The sequence below is a fragment of the Dendrobium catenatum genome, unplaced genomic scaffold, assembly GCF_001605985.2.
Source record: "Dendrobium catenatum unplaced genomic scaffold, ASM160598v2 fragScaff_scaffold_908, whole genome shotgun sequence".
NCBI lineage: Eukaryota > Viridiplantae > Streptophyta > Magnoliopsida > Asparagales > Orchidaceae > Dendrobium > Dendrobium catenatum.
Window position 1 is genome coordinate 1,283,386 of NW_021319370.1, and position 22,829 is coordinate 1,306,214.

A 22,829-nucleotide genomic window follows, 5' to 3' on the forward strand; every position below is an offset into this window, starting at 1 on the left:
TCATTCATTTTATCTTTCCAACCTTATAGTAATGGTAATGAATTTTTGTAAAAAATTATAACTTTATTGAGACTTAGGATAATTTTTTCTCTATTTTTATGCATTTGTTCTTTCAATTAGTTATTACGCATATGCTTGTAGATAGAGCCGTCAAAATCGAGTCACGAGCCGGGTTCGGGTCAAACCCGGAATTGACCCAACACATATTGACCTGACCCGAACCCGACCCATTTTAAAAAACGGATCATTTTCTCGGACCCGAACTTGACCTGCTTCGGTTTGGGTCATTCTCGTGTTTCCGGGTCATTCTCGGGTTTCCGAGTCAACCCGAATCTGACCCAATTTTTGAAACTGGTCGGTTTGTTGAACCTAATCCCAATCTGTCCGACAAACGGATTGACCCTAACCAGGAATTTTAAGGTCGGGTTCGAGTTGATTTTTCGGGTCATGTCAAATATTGACATACCTACTCGTATATATGTTTTGATTTTCATAATGAAAGAACTAGTTGCATAAATAAGTTTGTCTTAATTTATTGTCATACAAATTTTTCTATATTGAATTCATGACTATAGTAGAATATTTATTTCTCATAAATGCTATTTGCACAAATCATAATTTGTTATAAAATAGCAATTTCCATTTTAACTATATATTGCTTATTAAAATTTTATTTATGAAATTCCTAGAAAATTTATTTTTTAGTTTCAGAATGTCTTGATAAAACCAACTATAAATATGGAAAATAGTCACTGCACACATTGACCATGAAGAACACACCATATTAGAATTTGTTTGAGGACCTATGACATATTTCATTTGGACAATGTAATATTATCATGATTTTATTATATGATGAAACTAATTACCTTGTGACATACCCTTTCTAGGGTTCATGTTATGTGCCATAGTGCCATCTCATTTATGCTTTAATAGATAATAATTAGTTGTTGGATTTTATTTATCAAATTCTTTCAAGAAAAACTTTTTTTTTGTCGAAGAAAGCTCTATTAGAGTGCTTGATGGTAGGAGTCTCATTATTTGACAGGACCTAAAAGTACAACACAGACTTGACCCCGAGCAGGTTGGGTTCGAGTTCCAGGATTCGACCCATTTGAAAAAATTGGTCTGGTCCGGGTTTACCCGCTAACCTGAATTTGACCCGGACTGACCTGTTTGCAAAAAAAAAAAAAAAAAAAAAAACCGAGAGTCAACTGTCTTCGTTGTACCCGCAGCCCTTGGGACCAAACGTTGAAATGCGGCAGTCCTTGGGACCAATGCGGCTGCAAGGTTGAATACGACATCGTTGTCGCCCCCGCCACTGCTGCTAACGCCGACGCAGCAGCCTCAGCCGCCCCCTCGAGACCAAACACGACAACCCTTGAGACCAAACGTCGTCGCCTCTGCCAAAATCAAACAAATGTGGTTCAAAATCCAACCCCGCTGGCTGAGGTTAACGGCAGCTGGAGGATCTATAACACCGTGTCGTCGCTGACCTGCGTTGGCAGGTAATTTCAGGTTTACCCGGTCCGAAGCAGGGCAGCTTTAGGTTTGAAAAAGTAACCCGTTTGCAAAAATAAGTCGACTTCGAGTCGAATCAACTTATGTCAGGTTAGTTCCGAGTTTGACCTAAACCCAACCGTGACCCGAATTTGACATCCCTACTTGATGGATCATTACCATAAAAGCAGACTTATTAGCATAAGGATCTCATTTGGTATTTTAAGTTTTTATAGTTTTTTAACCGTAAATACTTTAAGTTTGGGTAATGTTATTAGTGCAATTATTTTTTTTTTATTTTTTTTTCATTTATTGTTGTTCCTATTTCATTAATGTACTCCCATTATGACTTATATAGTTATATTAATGCAATGAAATGTTTACTTTGCTTTATTTGCTCTTATATATTATGTCTATATATATATATTTTATATAATTTTTTTTTCCAGAGTTTAAAACAGTTTCATATCCCCTTTATATGTTCCGTGTTATTGGGTGTACTGCCTTATGAACGCTAAATCTTTCTGTTTATTTTTTGGGAGATTTACATACATACCACCTTATATTACTCTATTTACATATTTAACACTTAAAACTTTAATATTACATATATACCACCCATAGTTCATTTTCATATCAAATATGAGTGGTAGGAAAGAAATATAAGTGGTATATTTGATATTAAAATAATATATGATGGTATGCATGTAATATTAAAGTTTTGGGTGTTAGATATGTAAATAGGATGTCGGCGTTATTATTGCACATATGTCTTGATATTTTGTGACTAAATTGATCAAATAATGTAGAAACTATTTTGATATTTTTTGAATAAGTGTTAACCAAAAACTAAAAATTTTCTTTAAAATGGATAAAAATAATGAAAAAATCTTTTATATTTTTCAGCGAAATGTCTAAATGTAAATAATATAAAAAAAGAAAGTAATAGCGTCGGCCTTTTCTTCCGGGCTTCTATGGCGTCGGCGAAGGGAATCGAAGCGGCCAACACGATTAGGGTTTCGGACATGGAGAAGATGAGCGTGGATCAGCTCCGAGTCCTAAAGGAGCAGTCTGATATCGAGGTCAATCTCCTACAGGATAGCCTTAACAAGATCAGGACAGCTGCCACCCGTCTCGAGATCGCATCCACTGCCCTCCACGACCTGTCTCTCCACCCTCAAGGCATCTCTCTCTCTCTCTCCACCCCTTTTTGTACTGCTTCATCACTAAGATTTTTGTTGCTACAGGTAAGAAGATGCTTGTACCTCTCACGGCGTCTCTCTACGTCCCGGGAATCCTTGACGACGCTAAGAAGGTCCTTGTTGATGTTGGAACCGGTTATTTTATTGAGGTACCTTTATTTCGTTATGCTATTTCTCACGGATGTTTGATTTCTCTTGATCCTGAAAAATGACTTTTAGAGGCCAGCTTATGTTAGCTCCTATGGCAAGGTGGGTTAGAACTCGGACAGAGGAGTTTAAATTGAATTGCTAATCTATCCATCCAAACAGAGTAAATGCACCATTTGACATGATTATATAATGTCTAATTCTATGCTATTTAGAATTGAAAAACCCTTGCTGCTTGCTTGAAAAAAATATTTTTTTGCTGTACCACTCTTAATTCTCAAACTTTCGCGTTTAATAAGAACTAGTGGAATCAAGTTGAGGCGTCGATTTTCTTACAGGTGAAAAATCACCATTAGAAAGGATTTTTTTTATTGGTTGCTTTCTTTTTTATGATCTGTTGACCTTTTTTAATCTGATTAGTTTTTTTAAGCTAGCTAGCTTAATGTTCTAAGCCAGGCATCTTCCGCTTTAGCATTTGATAAGTTATTCATCCTTGCCCTTCAAAATGATTTTTTTTTTCTCCAATTGTAAGGTCAACTTTAATTAGTCACGCTTGACCTCTTCAATGCCATAATTCAACTTATATGCATTATTTAGACATTAGTAATTTTATAGGATAGAAAAACTCAAATAAGTGAAATAACAACCACAAACTATAGTTACTTTTATTCATAAAATGCTGATTTAAGTGCGTCTTTGTGTCAATTATATTATTGTGTGTAAAATTTACTTGAATCCTAGATTGAGCAGTACATGCCCTACCATTTTTGCTTAATTACTGTTAATTTTGGGACTTATGTAACTTTTCTTCATTTTATCTTGTTGCTAAATTATTTTGCATTTGCAGAATTCAATATAGTTGGTTCTAATTAGATACATTATTATACCTTCTTGGGTTCTTTATGCTGCAATGTGGTTTGAACTACTTGGTTGTTTTATATGATATGTCATAAGCTTTTTGATTTATTTAAATGTTTGTGACATTAAATGAAACAATAGTGACATGCAAACTAAACAAAAAAATGCGAGCTGAAGTTTTGGAGATCTAGCGTTGGCATTTTTATTAGGACATATGAAACTATTGAGTCCTGAATCTAATCGTAGAAAAATATATTGATGTAGAAATACCAAGTGTTTGGCCCTCATCCACCCAGAAGCTCAAGCTTTTAAGTTAAAAATAGGCTTGACCATTGGTGTATTTAGTTTTACTTCGGGCCCCATTTAGTCCACACTCATTACTATGTATTATCAAAGCTGATTGTTTGATTGAAATTGAGTGATTCTTATGGTTTGTGGTTCCCTTAACTCTTAACTAACGTCTATTGTGATCAAGCAAGGTAAAAGAGCGATTTTCATGATGGCTACATGTGGCTGAGTGACCTTTTGCTGCATGATACTTAATGGTGTTAAAATGCCTTTCTTGTGGGTGAATTTTGATTGCTGTGGCGAGCTTTCATGTGAGTATGATATTATTAAGGCAAATGAGAGTATTGAGTTTATTTCACATTAGATATTTTAAAAAATACCTTAGTGTATAGATACCAACTATTGTGTCCTCATTTATAGCGTAAGTGTTTAGGTTTAAAGCATGTTTGACCATTTATTTTTCTAGCTCAATTTTGGCCCTATTTGATTTATATTTTCTAACATTCATATCCTTTATAATCTCATTACTAGTACTATAATTGCAGATTAAGTAAAATCAAGCTTCATCTACATTGCATAATTCTCCTTTTGTGTAACTTAGGCCTCAATTGGTAATGCTTTGTAGCTACCTTGCTTTTAAAAAAATCTACCATATGCGGGAAACATACAACACAAAGCATTATGTTGCATATGCGGCCCCTTTAGTAGCGTAACTTGCATGAGAATGAGTTTTCCTCTATAAATGACCTCTGAGCCAAGCCTATCAAGTTTGAGCTTGGGTTGACCTGAGTTCATTGATTTTTTTTTTTTAAGATAAAGTAAAATATATATTTAACAATGTTGTTATAAGTGTGCATTGAAGCACATTTCAAATGCAAAATGGTGTGTTGTGAAGGGTTCATGTGTCACAGCCCCTTGAAGTGCATGGACAAGGTTAAGCATCCGATGCACGCCACTCAAGGCTGAAAGCACTTACCAAGCATTCACACAAAGCATCTGTTGCGAGCCTTGTCTTTGGGATAACAACGTATTAATCTTTGGGTTCATCTTAGATGGTTGGTTGAGTAGCCTGTTTAATCGATAGAATAAAACGGATGGGAGAACCATGACAATCAATTCTTAGAAGTAAAAAATTGTAGGGCTAGCGAACATCATAATAGTAAATGACATTAGACCTTCTCTTCATGCTTTTCTCCATCACCAAATTCCTTTATTTGAGAACATCGTAGCAACAGCTGATGGTTGATCTTCTCTTCATGCAAGTCTTTGTCTCTAAATATCCTCCACATGTGAGTAGGTGCCAGCAATTTCCTCAAGACTTTATGTTCACATGCTTACTCGTCTATAGTTTCTGCTCCATGTGAGCAAACGCAAACAATTGCACAGTTCTTCATTTCCTCCTTACATTGCATTCAAAAACTCTCTCTAGTTTTTAGGTAGTCAATGTTCACTCCTAGAATTTTATATCTGAATATTCTTTCAAAAAATTAGCACTCCTAATTTCTTTTTTTTTTTTGGATAGGGATTTATAAAAATGATGTTAGGTTAGAATACTTAGCTCTATTTAGCAAAGGTTTAAAAATGCAAAATAAGTAATCAAGGTGTTTTATCTTAGCGAGGCAATGTGTAAGCCTTAAGGCGGATCGGGCATAAGCCTTGAAATAGATAAATAAAAAACTCGTAAAATTATAAACAATTCATAAAAATGACAACAAAGAAATAAATCATCAACATATTTACTTGATTCATTACCAGAAAGATATAAACCAGAATTCTCAGTATCAAAGTTATTAGAAAATGAAATTTTGAAATGAGATTCAATATAAGCACTCACTTAAACTGTAAGTATACTACGATTATCAGGATCCACTGCGGCCTCATGCTCACCTTTTTTTTCAATAGAGTCCTTATATGTAATAATTCTATCATCCTCGAATTTTGTCTTATTGTCGCCTTCAAAATCTTCTTCAATTATAAACTTTTTTTTCACTCCTTATGCCAGTTAACATTGGATTCAACATAATTTAAAGTAAAACAACAAAATAATCCATATACTTAATATACATTTTGATTTTGTTGAAGCTTCAACTCTATTTTGTTTCTTTCCTTTAAATCATTATGAGTAGAAGCTGCTCCCAATTCAGTAACATTTTCTATGTTAATATTAATATTTTTATTCTTCTCATCATTAAAGGTCGTTCCTTCTTCAACTTTAAAACTTCTACTACTTTTTGGTTGTTATTCATTCATCATTAAATAGTATATTTTCAATAACTAAAGTATCTATTTAATCATCACTACTTCTTAGCCTCTGTAATTTGCGGTGTCTAGAATTCAAAATTTTTATGAAATATTTCATAAATCAGCATATTTATTCATCCCTGTAGCCCATAGATGTCAATGGCATAAAATAGCATGCGCCATGGCGCACGGCGCGACGCACCTATGTCGCCATGTGTATGGCGCGACGCAAACATTCAAAATGGCGTGCGCTATTTTCGCCACATATGCGCCATGGCTCATGGCACACGACGCAAAATAGCGTGCATCATTATTTTAAAATTTTTTTAATGTAATTATAAATATTTTTTATATTTTTTTTAAGATAATATATATTCTAATTTTTAAATATATTAAAAGTGTTAAGATAAATGTTAGATTGCATATTTTTATCTTCTTAATGCTATTTACTTTCATTTAAATATATTTGAGTGGTATGAAGATTGACTACTTATTGGACTTGAAATTGTAGAGATTGGTTGAAGGATAATCTCATTGGAATTTATTTTATGAAGACATATATTTGATGGAGAACATGAAAGCTGAAGTGACTTTTTTTAGTAATAGACTTGATATGATTGTGACTGAAGTGATATCTTGATTGGACGTGGTAATTTTCTTAGCGTGTTAGTTAACTAGTAGATAGTTTTTAGAATGTAAAAGGATATGATAGGATAGACAAACATTCCACAAAGTATAATAGGGTTATCTATTTAAATAAATTGCTTGGGTGATTGCTTGAGTAAATTGTTTTGATTGTTATTTATTTGTATTGTCATTATTTGCTTGTTATTATGATAGGTTGTTGTTCAGTTTAATGATATTTCATATCCATGCTTATTATTTTATAATTCTTGCATAATTTGTGCCATGTTCAAAATGGCGCGCGTTGTGCCGTGCGCCATGGCTCCAATGGGATATTTTTGCCATGGTGCGTCATTCGCCGTTAACAAGTATGTTGTAGCCAATTGATTTCTTCTCTTTATATCAACTTGGTTGAACGTACTTTAATTATGCTCACATATAGAAATTGAACATGGTTAATAGTTTTTCTGCAAATGCGGCAAGTCACATGATAAATTAAAAAAAAAAAGCTTAATACCTTAAAATTGAGAATTATCAAGGAAGCAAAGGATCTCGATGTGTGTACGTACAAAAGGGTTATGCTAGGCAATGATGAAACACACATGGAGATGCACAGAGAATAAGACGAAGCACAGCACAAAGGAGCACACGCGCGACCTCTTGCTCACTCGATTCGGTTGCTCGCGTCCTCCTCCCAATGTTCGATGTCGATTGGAGCTCGAGTGTGCTTTAGCATGCGAGATCGTGGAGTTTATTAGCTAAGATATAATAAAATAAAATAGTTATAATAATAATATTTAATAAACAAATTTTTTATAAACCTTAAAAAGCCTCAATAAATAAGCCTCATTTAGAAAAAGCGTAAGCCTCACTCACCAGCGTTAGTGAGGCTTAAGCACCAAGGCGCTCCTTGTGCACCTCAATTCAAGGCGCTCCTCGTGGTATGCGCTTCAAATGATTTTTTAAATTGTGTATCTTGCATTTATGTATTTATTTTTTTTCACTTTTTGTGTAGCTTAAGTTTTAGGTTAAAATAAAGAATACCGAAACCTAGTATTATCATTATTATTTTAACTTGTATTATTATCTCAACCTTTTAATCGTTTGATTTTTTTATTTCTGATTTTTTATTTTTCAAATCTTTTTGGACTTTGATTTTGTATTGATCTATAAAATTATTTTAATTTTTCATTTGTACTTCCCTTGGATTTATACCAACATTATAGATTTTATTGTTATGATGTAAAATTTTGATTTAATTATTATTGTTTATTTTTCAAGTGGGTTATTTATTCTGAAATTGTTAGATATAATTTCTATTATCAAAACTTTAGTTTTCGCTTTTAAATTTGTCGTGCAATCATGAAGTTGTTACATTTTACATCAAAATGCTTCACTACTGATCTTTTGTAAATTTCTTTGCATAATAGAAATAGCTAGACATTCTAATTTGTAGCCACCGTAAATATCATATTTTGATTGCTAACGGAGTACGATCGAGATCATAGGATGAAGAACGAGCTTGATAATAAGAAGGCATATGTTAATACATGAAAAATTAATGATTTAATATTTATGAAACGAAGTACTTAAAAGCTAATTTTTACAAAGGAATGAGAGATTCAAGTTTCGTTTGGGACGGCTTTATTATTGCTTCTTAAAGCAGCTTTCTAGTATAAAAAATTTAATTTGAAGCAGGAAAAAAGCTGTCCCAAACAAAACCTCGGTGTAGATGCATGATATGCATCAATTATTGTAGCATAATTTCAACAGTTAGTGTGAATGATGTTGCAGTTGTTTACATAGGTGAGGCAAGGGTGGGCCCGAAGGCTTATGGGCAATGCGTGTTGGTGGTCTCTTGCTAGGTTACATATGTGAGGAGATGTGTGATGGATGATGAATGGTGGTGTGGGTGGAGTTTATTGTGGTTAGTGGAATGCAATGACTGATTGGGAGATAAAATAAGTGAGACAAAGTGCAATTGAAGGAGATTTAGATTCATGGTGGTCTAACGGAGAACACTGTAGGTATTGTGAGGCTATGATAGAATGACATAAAAAGAAGCATCATAGTCAAAAGAGCGAACAATGTGTATGCTTAATAGCGGAGGATGTTGTGGCTAGGGGTGTAAATGAACCGAGCATGCTCAGACTCGATTAGCTAACCAGCTCGCAAGTTGAGACTCGAGCTCGAATTTGAGCTTGAATATTAAACAAGCTTGAGTTTGAGTTTGACTAAACTCGACTCGTCGGCTCGCGATCCGGTTTAAATAAATTTAAAAAATATTTTTCCAGGTGCTATAAATATTTAAATTTTTTGAAATTTTATATATTTAATAATAGGATTTAAAGTTATGTACAACATAGCAACTTTTTAAAAGAAAAGGCTTTATCACATTAACTACTTTGTTAGCTTTTTAAAGAAAAAAAATAAAAACCTTGTACACAGGTTCCTAAGTTCCCTCTTCTTACCAAAGCACGCTCCACCAATGATCTCCACGGCTCCACCGCAGCCTATGAGTTCGTTCGACGAAGTAGAAATCCAACTGACTCTATATCGAGTTGAGTTCTCGAGCCTGAGTACGAATGCTCGAGCTGAGTTTGAGCTCGTTTTTTGGGCTTGGCTCCAGCTTGAGCTGTTAATTTTAGTGACGAGTCGAGTTCGAGTTTGCCGTGACTTGAGCTCGACTTGATTCATTTACACCCCTAGTTGTCGCCATGAGTAGGTGGTGGAGACAAGGAATGTTGGGTTACTCAAATACCTCAATCCAAACCTAGGGTTTTAGAAACTCTCAAATTGCGTACATGAGGGTGATGTGTGAGGGTTGACTAATGGTGGTGTGCCTATGCTAATGATTGTGGTTAGATGAATGCAGCAATTGATTACGTGAGAAAAGGGATGCGGCCAGCTGCACTTGAATGAGATTTTGATTCACTGTGGCCATTCAGATAATGTTGCAGATGTTGTAGGCCACAACAAAATGCCGTGGTGGGAAGCACAAATGTTGGAAGAGCGCACAATGCATATTTACTGTGGCGAAGGATGATATGTTCACTAAGGATGGGGTGGCTAGTTCCCATCTAGCATAAGCATTTTCTAGTATTGGATTGCCTACACAAAATCGAAAAAAAAAAAGAAAGAAAAGACTATATAATCTTCATAGCCTCTACACTAAATATGAATACATTGTTGTAGCATGAATTGGACCCAACAAGCTCTAACGCATGAGAGATTATTGCGTGTGGTGTCCGGATCGTCCGGAGGCGAATCTGGATGCGCCACGTCACCTGGGGCCCAGTGCATCCGGATTCGCCTCCAGACGAATCCGAATGCCGCACGGAATAATTTTCCATAACGCAGGGACTCCTATTTGGCTGCCCAACTTACGCTTAAAATTTACTGTCCAGATTTTATTAGTCTAACCCTCAAAATTTTCAAGTTCTTATTCTTTCAGAGATTTACTGTGATAATCATCGATAATTAACTTTATTATTTTTGCAAACAGGTTTGCTGGATAACATATTCTCAAATCTCTTCTCATTTGTTCACTTGAATAAATGTGTTTGACTTACATAAGTAGGAGTTGATATAAATGTACTTGTAAAATTAAATAACGGTGCTTTCCTGCACATTACTATTTGTTTTTGTACAGAAAACTATGGCAGAAGGGAAAGATTACTGTGAGCGGAAAATCAATTTACTGAAATCTAATTTTGAAGAACTTGTCGAGGTATGTGATTGTCCACTGATAGTTCTTGCAAGCATTTTTTTAAAATCTAGTTTGACAGTCCTTTTGACCTTCTTTTTTACTTTATTTGAAGAAATCACACAATTTTCACTTATAATATTAAAATTGGAAAGAGTTGTTAAATACATCTCTCTTAACATTTTCTTATGAACTAATCATAACTTAGGATTTGTTTGGAACAACTTTCTTACTGCTTTCTAAAACAACTTTCTAGTACAAAAATTTTTGCCATCCACACGCACACAAGTTGCAGGCCAAATACCACCATATAGCCCATCTCGATCTGTTGGTTGGAAGCTTATATTATCAACCAAAAAGCCTTCAATTTGAAGCTTATATATATGATGTGCCGTTATTTTAAAACGGTCTTCGGCACAATTTTTTTCATCTAATTTGCTGCTGGCATTTCTTTATAAGGAAATTAAGCTATTCAACTATAATATATGCAGATGACTTCAAAGAAGAAAAGCGTAGCAGATGATCTAGGGCTGATCCTGCATGCCAAGCTAAGGCAATCATCTCCAAGCTCATGAACACACTCATTTGTTGCATCTTTGTTACAGCTTTGCTCAAGTTCTAAGAACATCAGGAATGGCTTTAGTTGTTGTCGCCTTTAATATTTTGCGAATATTGTTTCTAATAGTTTACGAATTTATATTGAATCAGACAATGTAAGATTTAATAATCAGTATTCTTAAAAAAAAATTTGGTGGTTTAATTGTAGATATATATAATATGTTCTTGTAATGAAGGTTTTTGAGGGCTTGTTAGTTGGAAATTTTTTTGTCAATTGTATTAAGATGGTTTTTAAAATTATTGAATTTATTTTGATATTTTTGTAATATATATATATATATATTATTCATTTATAATGTTAATTTTAGAATAAATTTAATTATTTTTTAAATGTATCATGTTATAATTTTTTTAAAAATGGATGAAAAATATAGGATTTGAGGTATTTTGAATGTATCAAAAGTTTTATTTTGCTCATATGAAACATAAAAAAAAGTGAAATATAAGGAAAATTTTGTATTTTAAGAGAATTAAAAAAATTAGAGGTATTTTGAATGTATCAAAAGTTTTATTTTGCTCATATGAAACATAAAAAAGTGAAATATAAGGAAATTTTTGTATTTTAAGAGAATTAAAAAAAATTGTACTAATTTTTTTTTTTAAATAAAAAAAGTAAAAAGTTATCACAAACAAAGCTTGAATGATGCTTCAATTCTTAGCTTATTTCAAAAAACCCAAATGAAACACAACAATCAGTTTAGAGCCAAGTAATTGCAATCACATTCACACCTTAAAGATAAGAGAATGTGAGAAATTTTATGAAATTAGTTTCAGATACAGATATTTTTATCAGTATTTGACAAAACAAAAAACAACTGATTACAAACTTAAAAAAAAATACAAATAGTTGTTATTGGTTTCTTGCAAGCTGCATTTATCTATACAAAGAACACACTGTAAACACCACAAACTGAAAGAACAGCCCAAATTATAATCATCAACAACACAATATAGAATTGGCAAACAAAGCAAAGAAAAAAAAAAAAAAAAAAAAATCAAATCATCCTAAGCATCCAAATAGCTTCTTTGGTGTGAGGCCAGTCGCACGGTATTTTGCAGCGATTTCATCTACCTTAAGAATATCTTCACCACGCTTTGCCTCTACAATGGCTCTCTTCTCTTCTGCTTCCTTGTGAATGATGGCAATCTTGTTCTTCATCTTTTCTGCATATTCTGCTTTCTTCTTTTCCAGCTCTTCCTGCATTTTTATCACAGTTTTTCTTGCTCAGATTTTGGCTTGAAAGAGAAAAATAGATTGATTTCTTCGCACTCACAAATTCAACATAATGATTTGATTTTTGTCATGTCATGCAATAAAACGAGTAAGAATATGCTACCTCCATTTTTTTCAGTTCAGCTTCTATTGCTGCTTTCTTTGCATTCTCCCATGCTGTAATGGCAGACATCTTCTTCACAGCTCTGTCAGACAACAACAAAGAAAATAGATATTTACTTGCGAACATCATTCGACTAAATGCAGTAATGAGTTGACTACCAAGAGAAAAATTGAAACGCTACAGACCTCAAAGCATGGCTTAAAAGGAGAAATTATTCTGTGCGTACACCGGATAGAGAGAACCGTCTGATCTTCTCTCTGTCTACAGTAAAAGTGTAGCTCACTATAGACAGAGAGAACACCGGACAGTGCTCCTGTATGGTGTCCGCACAGAATAATTCATCCTTTAAAAGACAGCCTTCAGGCGAATGAGTTCAGCGAAGCATTTTCCGGAGAAACAAAAAGCTTATGCAATGGAAACAATTTTTATTTTATTTTTGTTTGACTCTCACTCCTTTACTCCTCTTATCATTCAAGCATGCGTTGAACAATTATTCAAAAGTAAATTAAAGTTGGGAAGATAAACTTTCAAGACTTTTATGAATAAAAAATTTGACATAATTAGAGAAAATTTGAGTTCTTGCTTTCTTTATTTTCCATTGTAAACAAGAAAAGAGCTTATGCTAATGCAGGATCTGAGGGAAGATTAATTTATGCAAATTTAGCCCTACATTGCAAAGGTACTAACTTCTTCCCATTAGTTCCTAAGTTTTTCTGGAAGTGTTAAATCTATTCTTTGCAAAACATTTTGATGAACTTCTACATTACCTTAAGTTTATCTTATTTATCAATTATATGAAATATAAAATGTGAATAACATAAAAAATAATGTTTTAAGTCTTATATACAAGGTACTTACTTGTTCTCAGCCTTCGCCTTCTCATTCTCTTCCCAAGCGCTGATTAAAGACATTTTCTTCTCAGTTTCAACCCGTGCAAGAACAGCATCTAAAGGTACAAACAGCATACAGTTTGTTTAAACTTTGCTTGAGAGGATAGTGAAAGAAATGCAATCATACCTAAAGATTAAGGCTTCGTTTAAGACAGCTTTCTTATTGCTTTTTTAAAAGCAGTTTTTTAGTATAAAATTTTCCTTTTCAAAACAGTTTTGTACTAAAAAATTGTTTTAAGAAGCAGCAAAAAAGCCGTCCCAAACGAAGCCTAAATTTAAGTTTTTAAGCACTTACCTCTATCAATTGAAGTACTGGAGCTTTTCACAGTAGATGGATGATCTGTGGCCTCTGTTGACAGAAAATATGAAAGTATTATTATTATAGTCTCCCTAGCAGAAAATAAGATCAATAGCAACATTCACCAATGATGAGAATTGCATAAGAGTCCAAAATGGGTCCCCAATAAATTTACTGTAATGATTCAAGCATTTAAATATAAATATCTAATTTAAAAAGTTGGGTCATGTAAAATGAAATAAAGAACTTTATCCAGTTTGTGCATTCTTCACTCCGGAAAGTTCTACTAGACAAAATAATCCACAACATAAAAACTACACAAAGACAAAAGCATCAACATGAATAATAAAATTCGAACACTGGTATGGTGTCTTGCAGAACAACTCTTAACTTAAAACTAGACCAAATACTCACAGATATCATACGAAATATATATACCAACTACCTAAATACCTTAATATGAATAACTTCACAGTTAAAAAACTCACATCCTAATAAGTATTTGCCACTGGGATGGAGAACCATAGAGAAAGCCAAATGTTCATGGCTAATGTAGCACTGATAGAGCTTATACTGTAAATTCCATGTCTAACCAATAACAAGTTTCTAGTTTGCATATCTTCTAAATGAGATTGCATTTATACAATGAACCAACAATCAAAAAAGAAAAAAAGAGCATTCTTGCTTCACAAGACAAATAAAGCTCATGCACTCAATAATCTATTGATCATTAAATAAAATATTCACATAATGATGTGGAATTTTCATGTGGTGGAGTTTGGATTTATATGATTGGATTTTGGTTTCGTTTGGGACGGCTTTTTTATTGCTTTTTTAAAACAGCTTTTTAATTTAAAAATTAATTTTTTTTATAATAGAAAGTAGTTTTATGAAGCAATAAGAAAGCCGTCCCAAACAAAACCTTAATCTTGAGTAGTATATTGTAAGTTTTCAGACTACAGATTGTTAATTGTTATGTTGTCCTGCATGTTTTCATGTTATAATCATTAATTTCAGTTACTAATGCTTTGTTTGGTGGCAGTTTTTGGTTAACTTTTTTGCATTTTGGTTCATTGGACTCCTTAGACTTATCTGATGAGTCTTAACTTCCTTTGGATTAATTGGTATATAAGCTATTTATTTTGGATCTATCCTGTAACAGGTTTCAGATTTAATTGCTTAGGGGATGCTGTGACCTTCAGATCCTGTATACATATGTAGGGGTGTCAATTTTCAGGTTGCAGGCCGGGTTTGTGTTCAACCCGGAACTGACCCTACATTATTCGGGTCAACCCGAACCTGACCCGGTTTTCGCAAATGATTCGGTTTTTAGGACCCGAACCCGACCCGCTTCGGGTTTGGGTCGACCCAACATGGATTTAGGGGATTTTTCGATTTTGAGAGCTGCCTAACTCCCGTCGCTTGGCAGCTTTGCGAGCTGCCGAGTTCCCATCGCTACTTCCAATAGTGAGCCAGACGCGATTACGCCACTGACGAGTGACGGTGAGGCAGCGTTTGATGCGAATGGCTGGCCTGACAGACGCGACTAATGGATAGGGCATCTCTTCAGTCTTCAAACGCAACGGGATGGACAGAGAGCAGGAAACGGTCGGTTTTGGTCTCCAGGTCAACCCGGACCCGACCAGTTTTTTTAAACAGGTCGAAATCTTTAACCCGAACCCAACCCGTTACGGAATCGGGTTGACCCGAACCCGAAATTTTTGTGTCATGTTCAAGGTTTTCAGGTCATGTCAAATATTGTCACCCCTTGACATATGATTGTATCCATATGAGGTTCTACTGCAGCATGTCATCAGTTCCTGTAGCTAAGTAGCTGGCTAGCTGCCAGATACTGGTTTGGCTGGTTTCTACATTGACTGACTATTTGATGTGAAACCACTAGGAGTTACAATTAGAAATTAAAAGAGAATTGTTTTAAGTTTTGCTCTTATAAGTTTATTTCGATCATGCAAGAGAGAGTTAAGAATTTGAAAATTTTAACTTGTTTAGGCCAAAGATTAGCAATAGAGAATAACCACGACTATCCTTTCAAAAATCAAAGTAATTTTAAATGAAAAGTACAAGTAACATAATCCAACACTTAACAATGAGAGGTTCACCTTGAGGCCTTTTCACTCAACTACTTGTAGGCTTTAGCGGAGGAAGGTGAGCATAATGATGAAAGATATTACCACTACGAAGATGACGCCGAAAAACTTTGTTGGTGGAGAGGTCGCCAGTGGAGATGGATGTAGTGGGTAGCCGTCGAGACTCCAATCGTAATTTGAAAATCGTCGGTCGATGATGCTTGCAAGGATCGGGACGACTCGCTCCAAATATTCTTCCACGGTGGTGTCGTCTTCAAATCCCACGTCAAAAAATGGAGATTTTAGGATATTTATGCTTCCGTCGGCGTTGAATACAACACCCCACTGAAGCTCCGGATCCGTCATGCATGCTTGATGTTTGGGAATAATCCCAATATGAAAAGGGGAATGGGGGTGAAGAGGTGAGAGCAAGTGTGGTGTGCGAAGGCGGAGGAGGAGAGGAGGGGAGGCGGCGGGATTTCTGCAGAGAGAGGTGAGGCCGGCGGGTACGAGGGAGGAGGCTAGGGTTTGGCGAAATTTGGTTTTGGAAATTATGGAAGGGATTACTCAAATCTGAAATTTAATTTCAGTTTTGAGTAATTTAGGAGGGAATTGACTTGAAATTTGAATTTCAAATCAATGGGAATTAATGCTTTGATTAGGGAATTAATGGGGAACTTAATAGGGGGGAGGCCGGCGGTTTCAAGAGAGGAGAGGGAGGAGTTTTGCAAACAAATCCTGAAATAAATTTCATGATTTGAAATTTCGGGAGGGAGTTTTATTTGAAATTAAAATTTTAATTTCAAATTGATGGGGGATTAATGGAGCAATTAATGAGGGGGAGGTCTAGTAAGGCCGGCGGCATCAAGATGGGAAGGAGAGGATGTGGAAGCAAATTACAAACCTTCCAAATTAGCTTGTGTGCATGAGGAGGTTTGATTACAAGATCCACTTTGATTCGAATTTCGAATTTGAAAACTTTCCATATTTGGCATGACAAATTTGGAAATTTTCTTAACTCAAATAATTTGTATTTTCAAAATTCAAATCAGTGGGGAGTGGGGAAGAAGGCCGGCGGTGGAGGAGGTGGGGTGGTTGGCGGCCAAGAGGAGTTAGGGTTGGCAGGTTGGGAAAAGGCAAGTATAGAATGATGGGGATGCACCACAAGTCACGGACTCTTCCAATGACTGGTGGGTATTGCTTTTCGCCCTCACCTTGGGCTCTCGTTCTCCTCTCTAACTCTCCACAAGAAGAAGAAGAAGAAAAGCTAACCAAAACAAATTTCATTCAAAATATTCATTAACCATCTTACAACACATGAGACCACTATATATAGGCCTCAACTCATAAAAAAAAAAAAGAAGAAAGTACGAAATTGCCCTCTGGGCTACAATAACAAAGCAACTCCCCACAGGGGTAAAAATGGAAAAATTGCAAATACTAAATAATACATCATGACATCGAAATCAAAAGTAGAGGTGCTGAATCGTGGCCGTCGATTTGCGGTTTCGCCGGCGATAAACATGTCGGTAGAGTCTGTCGATGTCCTCATCACTATTAGCATGAAAAATTAATCCGTAACCTGTAGGTCCATTACTGGCGTGAAGCAACATCAGCATAGCATAGCCGTAGATTACTTGCAAGCAAATTGTATAGAATTAATGATTCATCATCCTTTAACAAAGCATTCAAAGTTAAGCTCCACAAAGAAACTGTTTGTTAAAGGTATGAACAACAATGGAATGGCACACTAAGAAAATTCAGCCTATAGTTCACAAACATTTGGATTTGGTAATAACCACATCGAAGTTTTCAATAACTATATGCTAAAAGAAAAGGATAAAAAACTAGATCGAAAGGGAAAAAAAAGGGTGGAGAAATGATAGGATTAAAAAAAGGCAATCAATCCACTAATTCTATATGGATCAAGGTACTGGGTAACAAAGAACTGAGTAAAAGACAAGTATCAGTATGGTGGAAATGAGATTTATTCATATTGACAAGGCTAAGGGGTTGTTTGGTAGCACCTAGGATTTGATTTAAGTAGGATTTCATAAATCCTCTAAATCTGAATTTTAGAAATCCTGAGGGGCCTAAATCCTGAAAACTATTTGGTAACATTCATGATAAATCCTATTAAATCCCGTGTGACTGTTTGGCTATAGAGAGGATTTAACGAGCAGACTCTTCCTTCGAACCAATGGATTTCGTGATTCCGGCAAAAAAACAAGATTTCGGAAATCCTGGATTTAGCATGAAAAGACGGAATTTTCCGTCTACGGCGGCATTCATTTGCCGTGATATTTGGTTTTACATTTTCGATCGTTTGGCTGGATTTTGCTCAAATCTGCCTCCAATCCGGCCTAAATCCTGCTACCAAACAGCCCATAAGTATAAAGATGATTAAATCAGAATTAAAATATACCAAGAATTAGAATGGTGAACTAATTTGGAAGCAGATAAAAATGCCATATGGAGTACATAGACTCCATAAAATGGGATTATTTCACAACATATAACGTCAACTACGACTCACCATCTTATCCCCCACCCCAAAGGCCAAGGTCTTCTTCATTCTACCCTCTGTAGTTCCACCAAGATCATTCACTAAGGTATGGGAAGAAAAAGAAAAAAGAAGAAGAAGAGAACAAATCATGGATGCATAATCATCAAGAAAACCAACTAATTACGAAAGAGTTAATACCAAACCATGAATATGTAGCAAAGGATCAATGCAAATAGCCCAATAGAATAAAAATTTTTCTTATTAATTAAAATATGCAGAGTATGGTAACAATATCTGAGATCCGAAGTTGGAAAATAGGTCCCAAGGAGAACAAAAGACTAGAAAGCTTATAGTAACTGTTGACAAGCAGAATTCAACAGCTAAATCTCTCTGAAAAATAAGCCCTTCATCTCTAAATCATCAGGTTGCTTGAGAAGCTTTTTATCAACCGAATACAGATAGGGATCCATGAAATTCACTAAAATTTCCCATTTTTTTAAGTCCTTACGTAGTCTGAACCAACAAATATCCAATTTCCATGAAATCCCACAACAGATTGGAAGATTTCAGAAAGCAGATCTACTTAAACAAAAAGTTAGACACTGAAAACAACACAGCAACGAAACCCTCTCTTCCAACAAAGTCAGGGCAAAATAAGTTAAAAACAGAAAAAGAAGAGGGGGGCACTAACTCTCCACAATGGCCAGAGATTTCAGCTCGTCGGCCTTCTCCTCCGGGGCAGGCGGAATCACCGACTTCTCCTCTGCCACGTCCTTCTCAGGCTTCCCCGGCGGCGGGGCAGCTTCTTCCGTTGATCCCTCCACCACCACCTTCTTCGCCTCTTCTTGCCCCATCCTCCTCTCCTGCTATCCCCTGTTCCAAACCTCCAATTATCTACCGCACAAAGAACCGAATAAAAACTGTTGTCAATTATATAGATCAACGAGACGATCCACAACTACCAAGTTGAAAATTTTTTTACACATTCATACGACAGCAAATTTGTAGAATATTATAAACCTGTAAAGGTTGGTGATCCGCCGATAAAATCGGGAGTTTTAAGGGGCAAAGCTGAAGACTTCCTGCTTACCTGTTTACGGGAACGCTGAGGATGAGGACAAAATTTTTCTGCTGGGTTTTTCAATTATAATATTTGCCCAATCTGTCAAGAAAATGAACCAAAAAAAAATTATATTTGACTTATTTATCAATACAAAATTATATTACTGTGCTTTGATATAAATTATATGAAAATAAACTTATTTTAAAATTAATATTATTATAGCTTTATATAATCTTATATCATTATAGCTTTATATAATTTTTATTTTTTTATATTTAAAAGTCTTAAAAATTTATTAAATATTATTATAGCTTTATACACTATGTATACTCACAGTACGGATGTAACTTTACGTCTAGACTTCACACGTAAAAATTCTTCTAATTTGTGTCAAATTTGATATTTGTTTGATAAGAAAAATAATGCTTGTTGAAATTTGTGAATGATTTATTAGAAATATATCCATTAAATAGTTTTTTCATTGAGTTTTTTTTACTAATATTTCTATTTCAATAAACTTATAGTTAAATTAAACGTTGAGACGAACCCAACACCATCAAAATTAATCATTTGATCATTGATACGTCGTCAAAAAATAATCTTGATCGGGCACAAATCTCGATGCAAAATCAAGTTGGAAACTTCAAAAATTAATTCGGAGACCATCCGAACTCTGATTTCAGTAAACTTACAGTCAAACTGAGCGCCTCGGAAATACGAACCTGAAGACACCAAATTTGACTCAATCCGAGCCCAAATGGGTCAAAATCAAGGACCCGAAGTGCTGTTGGAAGGTTCAAACCACAATTTGGATTACCAAACGGTTTCCAAACATAACAAGTTTACAGTCGAATTGAGCGGCTGGACGAGAAAAATCCAACGAGCCTAAGATCGCTGAATTATGACACCATTAAGACCTTCAAATGTCTGATGAACGGTCTATGATCAAGGGATTCAATATCGGCCGTCCATCCAACCACTCCCTACTAACCCTTGATCCTCCTCCTATTTACTGGCCATGTTATTCCCAAAATCTATAAATAGAACCTCCTCTCCTCTTGAAAGGGACCCCCGGAAGCCTAAGGAAAAAAGAGAGATCAGAGATCGCTCTTGCTTCCTTGCCTCCTCGACCACCGTCGGAGTTCTATCGGACCACCACTTGAGGCCCTCAACTCCGCCGGACCACCTCCTGACGCCGTTGCTCTGCCGGACCACCACTTAAGGCCCTCACCTCCGCCAGACCACCACTTAAGGCCCTCACCTCTGCTGGACTACTGCCAGACGTCGTTGCTCCGCCGAACCATCACTTAAGGCCCTCGCCTCCACCGGACCACCGCCTGATGCCATTGCTCCACCGGACATCACCTGAGGCCCGGACTTTTGTCGGACCACATCTAAGGCCCGGACTTCCACTGGACCACTACGTGAGGCCCAGACTTCCATCGTACCACCACTTGAGACTCTATGCTCCACCAGACCACTACTTGAAGCTCGGACTTCCATCGGGCTGTCACTTGAGGCCCCGAGCTCCACCAGGCCATCACGTGACGCCCGGAGTTCTACCGAAGTACCATCCTTATACTACGGTCTTTCAGACTCCTATCTCCTGCCAACTACGATCCTCCCGACCTCCATCGCCTACTATGGTCACTCCGATCTCCATCACCAGACAATGGTCTTTCAGACCCTAGTCTCCTGCCAACTACGGTCTTCCAGACTCCTATCTCCTGCCGACTACGGTCCTTCCGACCTACATCTCCAGACAATGATCTTCCTGACCCCAATCTCCTACCAACTACGGTCTTTTAGACCCTCGTCTCGTGCCAACTACGGCCTTTCCAATCAAACAAACATGTATATTATTATAACTCTCACTATGTAATGCGCTCTATATGATGTACATTTGTACCATCATGCCAATGTCTTCTCCCAAGGAAGGACCTCATTTGTAATCGAATACAAATACTAGTGGATTTATTCAAACTGGGCCAGGCCCGGTGGTTTTTCCCCCCTTTCAGGGGTTTCCACGTAAAAACTCTGATGTCTCTTATAAATGCAACACCCTCTCTCTTATTTGATTGTGTGCTGGATCTTCGTATAATGCTAAGACGTTAAACTGTATATTTTCTCTATCGCCGCGAATACTCCAGGACGCAACAATCATATTTAAAAACTTCGAGATCATAATTGAAGGGCTAAACAATCTTCAAATCATGCATATTTATAATCAAATTGAGATTCTCAAAGGATGAATCTAATGAGTTTAATATGATTCAATTATGAAATCATTACAACACTCGAATGTTGAATAAATGATCTATGATCAAAATATTTAATATTAATTGCTTGATGGAGTGTTATAAATTTTTAGCTTGATTTTTCAAATTGTCAATCTTCGAAAATATATAATAAACTCATATTTTCTAACATTAAATGGATCTAGACTTGAGATTGCAAATCTACTCAATTCTTGATGCTGACAGTCATTATCAATCACTACTATCATCATTTGACTATCACTATTTCATTATCATACATCCATCTATTATATTGTATTCAGCATAATCTGATTATTATCATCCGACCATCATTTCTCTAACTTATATTATCAGTCTAGCATCATCATCCTCCACTTCTCCCACAATTTTAACAATAATTATAGGAGATTAAGAGCAAATGCTTCCAATTATGTAATTTCATCTTCACTAATCATAGTGAAAAGCGAGCTTCTATAAATTATCGTACACAATGAATTATTTTATTAGGTTGTGCACTGAGCTTCTATGACTCCTACATTCTTATTTTTATTTGTGTCTTCTTGATCTTCATGTTTAACAAAAACATAAAAATCCCTCCATATCATGACTAATTTTCTAGCCCGCAATAATTTTAAAATTTTATTAACCTACAAATTTAATTACTCACTTGCACATCAAAGCATAGATAAAATTTTAGCCAAATAAAAATTATAGTTACGACCTCAAACATAAAACAGTGATAAAACTCTCCAAAAAAAATCTAAATTTCATAGATAATTTGAAAATATTTACATAAAGCCCCTGTTTAGAGCTTTTTTTTTTTTTTGGGAAATCCTGTTTAGAGCTTAGATATAAATTTTTTTTAAAAATCTATGATAAAAAATATTAAAACTTACAAAATTATCAGTGCCTTTCAAACAAAATTTAAAATGAGAGTGAAAATGAGTTTAAAAACTTTGATTCAAATTTGAAAATTACAAATTAATCCAATTAAAAATCTGAAAAAAAAAAACTCAATATTTTTTATAACTTGCAAAAGAATGGACCACAAAGAATCCAAACCTGCTAATGATTCTCTTAAAAATAAACTAAAAATATGAACTGATATTACAAATCGTCCCCACCACAAAAAAAATAAAATTACAGATCTCTCCGTCGGCAGTCATTTGTCCATCCGCCACGTGGAAAACCATCGCCTTATCCGCA

At 35.4% G+C, this 22,829-nt stretch overlaps 2 protein-coding genes across 2 annotated transcripts; one reads left to right on the plus strand and one right to left on the minus strand.

Moving 5' to 3' along the window:
* Nucleotides 1-2,446: 2,446 nt before the first annotated feature.
* Nucleotides 2,447-11,333, plus strand: LOC110099697 (probable prefoldin subunit 5). The gene is made up of 4 exons (XM_020826927.2): nt 2,447-2,682; nt 2,748-2,851; nt 10,513-10,590; nt 11,058-11,333. The coding sequence occupies exons 1-4, from the start codon at nt 2,475-2,477 to the stop codon at nt 11,139-11,141; spliced, it is 474 nt and encodes a 157-aa protein (XP_020682586.1). The 5' UTR covers nt 2,447-2,474; the 3' UTR covers nt 11,142-11,333.
* A 588-nt stretch (nt 11,334-11,921) lies between these two features.
* Nucleotides 11,922-19,301, minus strand: LOC110099702 (remorin). Its single transcript, XM_020826940.2, has 5 exons — nt 18,994-19,301; nt 13,707-13,760; nt 13,380-13,467; nt 12,522-12,603; nt 11,922-12,382 (listed from the first exon to the last, which is right to left on the minus strand). Exons 1-5 carry the CDS (start codon nt 19,154-19,156, stop codon nt 12,185-12,187), a joined length of 585 nt encoding a protein of 194 aa, XP_020682599.1. The 5' UTR covers nt 19,157-19,301; the 3' UTR covers nt 11,922-12,184.
* Nucleotides 19,302-22,829: the final 3,528 nt, after the last annotated feature.